Source organism: Limulus polyphemus, unplaced genomic scaffold (assembly GCF_000517525.1).
Source record: "Limulus polyphemus unplaced genomic scaffold, Limulus_polyphemus-2.1.2 Scaffold789, whole genome shotgun sequence".
NCBI lineage: Eukaryota > Metazoa > Arthropoda > Merostomata > Xiphosura > Limulidae > Limulus > Limulus polyphemus.
The window spans coordinates 313,264-323,503 of record NW_013666399.1 but is presented as its reverse complement, the minus strand read 5'-3'; the positions used below and the strand labels follow the sequence as shown (position 1 = coordinate 323,503).

At 32.5% G+C, this 10,240-nt stretch overlaps 1 protein-coding gene across 2 annotated transcripts in view; it reads right to left on the bottom strand.

Moving 5' to 3' along the window:
* Positions 1-10,240, bottom strand: part of LOC106460535 (hemicentin-1-like) — a 190,591-nt gene that overhangs the window by 86,484 nt on the left and 93,867 nt on the right. For both annotated transcript variants that reach the window (XM_022387279.1, XM_013920253.2), the window contains exon 2: positions 476-805. In XM_022387279.1, coding sequence (XP_022242987.1) covers positions 476-805 — 330 coding nt within the window. The remainder of the gene's footprint in view (positions 1-475; positions 806-10,240) is intronic.

The window sequence follows — 10,240 nt, the reverse complement described above, 5'->3', positions numbered from 1 at the left end:
GTATGAAACAAGAAGTACAGTAAAATTTAGTACCTAACTAAGACTAAAGTAAAAAATAAAAAAAAAACGTAAAACACAGGCTACAGTGTTAATTTATCTCTTTGTCGAATTTAGGCCTAACATAAGTTAAAGTTTTATAAAGTACGCCCTATATATATATATATCTATATCAATTTGTCGTAATTCACTTATTGCTGTCAATGGATGATATATACTGTAATTGAGCCAAGTAAAAATAGAATACATGATAATCTAAAGAGCCTGAATGCTCTCGCTAATAAAAGTTATGTAAAAGAATAATTTGCTCTAAGAAAAACTACAATTAATTACATTGAATTACATCATTCAATACTGTTTAAGAATATAAGGTTGTTGTATTTGTGTATTTTTGACGAACTGCTACTTTTCGTAAACGCCTTAAAGACTTGAAATTAAAATTATTAGGATATGGCGCCATGCCCTAGTGAACACTTACCCATTGTAAAAAGAGAAGCATACGACAAGGACGGACATTTTCCCTGGACGTAAGTAACGTCACATTTGTAACTTCCTTCGTCTTCAATCTTTAAAGGTGAAATCCGCAGATATGAAGTAGAGTCTTCGACATAAAAATCCGCCCTGTCCGGATTAGCAAGTTCTTGTAGGGGTTTTTCCACATGATCACTATATAGATACAACCTTTTCCATTCGTTAGATATATTTTTAGTCCATGTTACGAAATATACTTCTCCACATGATCTAACATCAACATTGCAGGGCAGATCTACCTTCTCTCCAACCAGCCCAGTGACTAAAAAATCAGATTCTAAAAAAAAAAAGAAAACCAACTATAATTATATCATAAAACATTTATAAATATAACTAGTTTTATTATACCCCCATAAGAAGAACATATACATAATTTTAAGATGATGTAAAAATTCTCACAATATTAACGAACAAAACTAGTGTGTGTGATGTATTAAATAGTGCTGAATATTCAGATATTTAAATATTTTTGTGTCACAATTCGCATTATTCCCATACTTTTATTTTATTTGTAGAAGAAGCAGTTTTCAAAAACTGATTTAGTAATGACAGTTAGAAATACTGTTTAGTCCGTATTGTCTCGGTTTTTATCATATCTCTCTCAACAGTGTGAACGCTGTGATATGTATTAAAGGATTCATGGAGGACACTTTTTAGTGTTTTACTTTTATCACATTCCATTTTTCACTTCACACTTTTCTTTTATTTTTTCAATATAATTCCAACTGCTCTTACGTCCGCTCGGCGTAAACTCATTAACTTACATTAACTTTTTCTCTCTCTAAGCTTCAATAAAATAATGCGATCACTAAGAACCGGGTGAGGAAGACTTGTGAACAAAAGGTTACATATAATAAGAATAACTAAAACAATAAATAGTTCTTGAAGAAATGTGTCATTCAAATTGTAATAGTTCGCTGCACCAAATGATTCCTTTTGTGTTATAAAAACTTTGCAATTTTTTTTTACAATTAATTTTAAAACATAATAAAAATGCATTGTGTCACAAATATATTTATGGGTCCATAATGTTTATGTATCGTAGCAGTTTTAATACTTCGTCAGCTTTCAACGTTTAAACCGTACCTAAGTGATTTATTTATTTATTTATTTTGGTATAAAAGCAATGATCTTTATCCGTACTTATTTCTAATAACATTAATCACTCTTGTTAATCGGAATCTTCTTGTTTCAAATTTACCAGCTCAAATGACGACCTCTGGTATTGAACAGGGCTCATTGGAGACAATAGATAGATCTGAAATATTATTTTTAAACGACTCTGATTTGAAATACAAAATGGTCAACTTCAGAGCTATTGAGAATAAAAATAAAATTACATTTTACGTGATTCTTTATAACAAAGAATTAGGTCTAATCTTCGTATTTACTTCAAAAGTGCTCCCCAGTGGCACAGCGGTATGTCTGCGGACTTATACCGCTAGAAACCGGGTTTCGATACCCGTGGTGGGGCAGAGCACAGATAGCCCTTTGTGTAACTTTGTGCTTAATAACAAACAACGACAACCAACTTCAAAAGTTCCTAGCTTGTATATGTCCAAAACAAGTATATTTTGCAGGCTTACCTTATGACAAAAACTTTAATTCAAGAGCTGTTAATGTTTTATTGGTATGATAGATGTGTGTATTAATTCGAGTTTTAAATAACTTTTACTACTGAAATTGCATTTGACTGCGTTTGCAGTGAGAATAAAATTGCTTTTGGAAGAGATAGGGTATGAGAAAAAGAAAACAAAAATGCTTGGCTTGAAGGATCGAGATAACATTCTTAAAGCTAAAATATAACAAAGAAAGGTATGAAAAGAAATACAAAAAAATTAATTAGTTGAGTAAAGCTAGAAGAAACCAAAAATGTATTTTCCTCATCCATTATTTTTTATTATCAAATTGCATGTCATGTCTGATGTTAAAATAACAATAATCGAAATGTTACAGTAGTCGTAAATTTGTATTAAATGTCGTTTTGTTTCTCATTCCTCTTAATTTGTTCACTGCAGATTCAAAACCATAGGTGTATAAAAAAAAGTTTCAGATTTATGTTTTGTCTCCCATAAGCTACTGCTCAAGAGGCAACCCGTTAGTTAAAAGTTAAACTGAGTTAAAAGATGAGAGACAAAAGATTCTTTATAACACTATTTATATATGAAATGCAATTCTTTAAAAGTTATGGTTTAAACGCCGAGAGTTAGCAAATTATACACCAACTGGTAACTTTTAAAGACCACAGTAATCACAATAGTACAACATTATACTATTATTAAATAACAATAACAGAACCGTTTTCAATGAAGACGACAAACAACTTCAGATAAATGTTTATTTATTCCACGCGACATTTCGGCGTACGCCTTTTTATGGGTCTATGAATGTTACAGGTTAAAAAATGTAAAATAGAATATAAAGTAATGGTGAAGAACTAGCCAAATTAAAATAATTTTATTGATAAAACACGAAAACAACGTTTCGGACAATAGCCATTCATCAGGTTTCTAATGAGAAAGAAACGGTTAATAGAAGGGCTAAGTTGAAAAAACAACTAACACGTGGCTCGAAAACTCGAGAAAGACTCTCAGATTTGCCCTCAACAACAGATAATTTAAATTCAATTTAGCTCTCTATAAACAAACCACAGGAATCACTTTGGTTAACAATATTGGTTTCGTTTTGGTCTCTATCCTTATGCATTTCTTTGGATCATCAGCTCTTACTCGGTGGAATTTTGAAACTAATTTTGAACCAACTAGATAGTACGGATATATTTACAACATTTTGGGTATATCATGAGCTCCCTTCTCTTTGGGGATTCGTTAAATTATTTAATAATCAACACCCCGACATAAAGCTTACACTTATTCATACTGATAATGTCCAGAAGTCCCTTTCTTGATGCCATGGTCACTATTGAAAAGAGCAAACTTATTACTACTGTATATTCCAAACCATGTGCTAAACTCATTATTCCAGGATGAAACCTCAAAAGCAACTGTTCTCCAGTGGTTATCTGTAAAGTTGGTTACATTGCTATGACGTACCACAATTTTGACTCACAAGCTTTTAACAAACTGGACATCGGATAACTCACTCAGGATTCACCATTCTTTAATATGGTATTCTGACCTTGAACTGTTAATCAAAGAAAGTCTATCCATAAAACAAATGTCTACTGTTTTAAATATAGCACAGTCCTCATATTCAGTTTATTTCTTTTAAAGCAACTTATACTGTAACAAATTTGTTGTTGTGTATTTGTTTTAATGTCAACGTTTGTTTGGATTGAATTTATATTCAAAAACGTGCATAGCTTATAGTGTTCGATATGTATTGCGAAACTCCCACCTATCCTCCAAAGTTGTAGAAGATTCTCGAGAGTAAGAATCAAAAGTATATGTGTGTGTGTAAACGCTTCAATTTGCATTGTTGCGTAATTTGAATTTCCTAGAAAATCTTCCCACGCCTATAAATATAACCAACGCGACGCGCCAAGAAAAGTTTATCTATTATTAGTTTGCTATAATCAGTGTGCTATAAACTTTGAAAGCTATATTTGGCCAGGAATATTTATAAATTTCGAACATTACACATCGTCTAACTTCAGTGGACTCTCATCAGACAATTAATATTTTTACGAAAAACGTTACCTAACTTCAACCGTGGAAAACCTAGTGTGTGTGGCCAGGGACGAAGCTAGCTAGCTTCCCAGCGGATCGTACTTACATCAACTCGTAATTAACTCGCTTATCGTAAACCCTCGATAAGATATCAAGGGAGTTCCAAACTAGAAAGAAGATTTTATATTGTTTGTAAGTTTGTGAAACTTTTGTTTATAGATTATGGTTTTTTTATAACTATTTGTAATAATTGTTACTGTAAATTGTATTCTTATGTAATATATTAAAACGTATTTGTGTTAAAAACGAAGACGGTGTGTATCAATCTTGTTGGCAAATATCGTAAATTGACTAAAATATCGGCATATATTTAAATACTAAATCCAAAGTACAATTTCATTACTAAATTTAAATTATCAGTTAACTCGGCTTCTGGCTATTCGAAATTCTACTACGTAACAATGCTAGAAAATGAATTCAAAATAAACCACTTTATAAATAGTATGTTTATACAAAATAAAATAAGAAATATTAATAATAATGAAAAAGTTTTTAATTTTATTTCTTCGTTTCCTTAGATAGTGGTTGTAAATAGTCAATAATATTGTTGTTTAATTTTATTGTTCTCCTCGCTTTACGCGATTAAAACATTGTTTTATCTTGCCTGATGATGACCTAAGTAGAAGGTCGAAACGTTGCATGGCCATTTTTATATATACTTGTGTATTTCTCCGTAATAAACATCTCATAAGTTAGAAGCAATAAAGCTTGTTTTTTTAATACTATTGTTGTGGTAGTTGTTTTAAATTATTCGGTGAAACAATAACACAGAGATCAGTCCACATAATTTTAACAAAAATGTTTTATTTATTTAAGTACAACGTCTTCGGATAGTTTGATTAACGCTCACCAACAAACCTAAGTTCAAAGTAAATGCTGACACAACTATTTCACTTACTTGTTAATTTTCTTGGTATGTAAGGTGTTTTTTGTATCTCAACATTCATAAAATTGAAATAACTAACCAGCTGGCTGATCGCAAGAACTAAAGTGGAGGATTGTTTACGTTTATTTACTGTGACGTTCACGTCATTATTATGAGATAAGCCGTGCAAACGGTATTCCCAGTAATTTCCATGTAGCCTTGTAGTAGTTCATAGTTTGCTGTAAGCTATATTTTGTAATATTTTATTTATATGTTTGGTTGCTAGAGGGCACCTGACGCAATATCTAGAGCGTTCGTGAGAGTCAAACTGTGTAAAATCTATACACTAAGATCTTTAAGAAGGTGTCACCAATGAAATAGTATGTAGACTGAGGGAACAGAAAAAGACAGACAATTGAAAGACTGGAAGAAAGGAGCTGAAGTATGGAAGTGCAGTGAGTGTGAAATTATGTAAAAGAACAGATGGGATTTAACTCAAACTGAACTGGGAGTTATTACTACAAGAATCTTGTTTACTTTGCTTACTTTATATTAAAAATTAAAATATTTTTTTTCAAAATGATACACAATAATTAATGATAATAAATTAAAAAGCAAAAGTGTTTGTTGCTGAAAGGTTGCCTCTCAGTGGTCTGTAGTTCATAATTATGAATTTTCAAATGTTCCCTGAATCACACACTTGCAAATGTGCTGATGTGTCTCCACAATTGAAGGAAGAGATCCTGTGCTTTGCCTATGTAAATAAATAAATAAGAGACATACACTGACTTATGAATTGAGGCACAGTTTTCATAGTTTTCTTTATGTTAATTATGACTAGGCACAATCACTTCAATTAAATGATGTCATTTGTAACCCTGAGTTCATGACTACGTAAAACAAGTGTCAGATGAACAGTTAAGCCATTTCACATACGCATTGCAATTGTACATAAAAGTGCAGCAAACATAGCATGTTCTAAGTTATCAACTTGAATAACGACAAAATTTATGTGAAGAATTTTTAAATTGCTATCAAAACATGCCAAAATCTTAATACAGATATTTGGCAGATTACTGGGTCAGATAGAAAGCAGCTTAACGTAAGTTATTGCAAAGTGGACTCGAATCTCACAAAATGTGATAAACGGGATGTTGTCTCGCTTTCAAATCTCTAATGCAATCAGTAGAACATCTACAAGGATAGATCACTGTCGACAATTATTTTAACGTGATAGCTTTTTAACAATATACGACATTATAATTGTATGCCCTCTGGCTCCTAGATAAAGCAATAATTCAAAACAGAAACTAGATGATAAATCAACAAGTAAACAGTAAGAAACACCCCTCATAAGATTGGACTCCATACCAGAAAAGTTGTGTACGTTCCACTAACACATCATTACAAACCAGCTCATCTTTACTGGTGTCACGAATTTGTGTATTAGTCACACAACCTGTGGGTTAATATTTTGCTCACAAAATAATAATGCATCACACTACCGTCAGATACGACAAGTTTAGGCATTTGAAGAGTAGCCTAATTTCACAGAGGATGTCTGTTTGTTTGTTTGTTTTTAATTTCGCGCAAAGCTACACGAGGGCTTTCTGCGCTAGCCGTCCCTAATTTAGCAGTGTAAGACTAGAGGAAAGGTAGCTAGTCATCACCACCCACCACCAACTCTTGGGCTACTCTTTTACCAAGGAATAGTGGGTTTGACCGTCACAGTATAATGACCCCACGGCTGAAAGGGCGAACATGTTTGGTGGGACGGGGATTCAAACCCGCGACCAGCAGATTGCTAGTCGAGCTCCCTAATCACCTGACCATGCCTGGCCGTTTCACGGAGGAAAGACGGACATATGGCGGTAATGGTAGATTGGGTATCTCTTATATTTAATGATATCAGAAATAAAATAATATTGATCAACTTCAGGCTCCAATACTATCCAGAAACAGATCTACGAAAAGTCATCCCCTCAGTCATGGTAAGCAAAGTCTGGCATCTCATAAAAAATCTTTAATTTCATAAAGGAAAAATATACATATACATAAATATAAAGTATTGGTGTTCACACTGAATTACGAGCCATGAAGTGGCATTATGAGTGCCGTACGATATAGAAATGTAGTTTTACACCTAGACTACTGCCACATGAAGGTACAGATGTTCAAAAGTTTCTTACAGTAGATGATAATACACGCCCTCATCATATCTAACAGGTTAGCAGCTTCTAAACGCAAGCGCGTAACGAGTATATGAATTGGATAACATGATCACCTGATTTGAATCTGACTAGAAATGTAGAGAATACTATAGGAATGTCTGGACTGCATATAGTTCACCTCTAAATAGTGTTAATGCACTGAAAGCATGTTTGATACAGAAGTGGATTGATTCATTCTCATACATTATTTCACGTTAATGCAGAACTTGTATTTCTTCACAAGGTAATCATACATTTGACTAACAACACATATTTTGTAAAATTTATTGAATGGCAACATCTGAAATGTTAAATATGCTTTTATTGATAAGGACTCTATTGCCATATCAGATAACATGAATATGCAAATTAGCAGTTCATGTAACAAGCACAGTCGATATAAAAGTTTAGTGAAATGGCATTTACGAAAACTACATTTTGACATTTTTGGCATCACATAACTTGTTTGATGCCACCAAATAGTGATCAGATTTGGGAAGGCTATTTAACAGCTTTTTCTAACAAAATATTCATAAAATCAGGCCAAAGCATATGTTTAAGTCAAGGATTTAGAATTTTCAAGATTAAGATATCACTTTTGCTTAATGGTATCAGAAAACTAAGGAATATGGATCAACTTCGGGATTTAGGACCATGTAGAAACAGACCTGTGACAAGTCATTCCACCAATAATGGTAAGCATTGTAATAGGTGTAAATCCACTAACACAAATGTCAGTGTAAGGTCACCCACATGCAACAGTATGCAAAATAATTATAAAGCTCTTCCATCGGAAAAGTGACACAAATTAATTGTATACAAACTGCTTCCATGACATATTCGTTCAACTGTCGCTCACCAAAACAACTTGAGAATAAATTGAGTATTCTACTATACCATATGAAAACAGTCTGGTCAAGTTGGCAGACACAGGTCATATGGATTTCTGTGTAATTAAACTGTTGAAACAGGCACTGAGAAATCATCGGTTTTGTACACTAAATAAATTGTGGAAAGCAAGAAGAGAGTATTGATGTGCTTTTAATATAGTAGCCTTATGACGGAACCATTTGCAATTGAAACTATGCTGAAGAGCTAATGTCAAAAAGCACAGTCATCAGATACAGCACAAACAGCCGCCTGGAAATGAAATGTAACAATGTGTTAAAGCTCCAAATTTTTTAATATCAAATACTGAACCTCTATATATAATCATACTGTAGTACCTACGCAACAATAATAACCAAAGTGTATTAACTTTAAATGGAAAGAAATACTAAGAAAAGTATTGTATCGAATATATAAAGATATTATATTGTTCACATCACATTATATTTCGCACATCCATAGTATGGTTGGAATACTATTATTATTATAATGTGGTTGGAATACTATTATTATACATTCTTCTAATCCTTGAAAATCCACAAGGGACTAGATAAAGTATATGGGCATATATTACTAAAAAATTGGTTTCGATACCCGCTGTGGGTAAAGCATAGGTATCCCACTATGTAGCTTTGCGCATAACGACAAACAGACAGTCAGACTAAACATAACGTCGTTAAATGGTATGTTAATTAGAGATTAAATATACAATATCATTCTTACAAATGTATATAAAGTGGATTTTTAGATAACAAAAATAAAATACCTTCTTTCTTGATATGAACTTTTCGACGTATTTTCTGCACGCAATGTCGATAGATCCCATTTTCTAAGTCAAATTAAAAAGATTTCAAACAGCGAGAGTCTAAAAACGAGCATTTGTAGTCCGATTTTAAAGTTTCCCTATTTTTTAGCCAACACGACCCGATCGTTTTTCTACTGGTATACTTTAGATAATAAAGATAATCAGCTTAAAGAATGAAATTTTCCTTTCTCGTTCTTTCTACTTATTAATTCCTTAAATAGCTTTTGTGATGTCCAAATTCTTCTTTTTGAGACATCAGTCACGTTTTCGCCATCATGCAAAGATGCAGAAAATATAAAGTTCCACTTAAACAACATGGTAACGATATTCCTTTATGTTGCAATCTTAACTTTCCGTGCAGGAAACAGAGTAATTTCTTCCTCATGCATATATAATTCTCATGGCTTTTCCAATAACGCATGACTATACTTTTACTGCGTAAGAAATTATGCGTAGTGATTGTTTAAAAAGATAAAAAGAAGTAGGTATAAGTCAAACCACTAAGGAGTTAATATATATAATTGTAGATACAACGTTTCGGGCAATGCCCTTGTTCAGGTATCACTAACCCAACCAACAATGTAACAAATATCCGTGTATAACAATACTTAAAAACAATAGAAAGTGATATATATATATATATATAAAAGCGCGCGCGCGCACACGCACACACACACACATATATATATATATATATACACACACCTCAAAATGCGTCATATATTCTATTTTTGCTCATGTTGTGGAAAATTATACATAGGAGAAACCAGTAGATTATTAGCAGAACGCGACCGAAAACAACTAAGAGACATAATAAATTGTAACGAAGTTAAACCAATGGCCCGACACTTCAATTTGCACAACGTTACCCTTGGCCATTTCAAAATTCTTGTTTTGAAGAAAGTCCCTAAAACAAACATAACCGCGAAGTACAAGAAAACAAATTAATTTTTGACCTGGGAACTTTCCACCCCAATGGACTAAATGAACGTTTAAGATTTTTGTAATATTTCTCGTTTTAGTTTTATCCTTTCTTAAAAAGTTTTATACAATAAATTATGTATCTATTCTTTTTAAACTGTAATGCATATATATCCATATATGTATGTGACGCGTGTGCGCGCATGCGTTTGTATAATCATTTGGGTGTATATGTATATATATATATATATCTATATGTATAGATATATGTGTGCGCGTGCTTGTATGTATGTATATATATATATATATCTATATGTATAGATATATGTGTGCG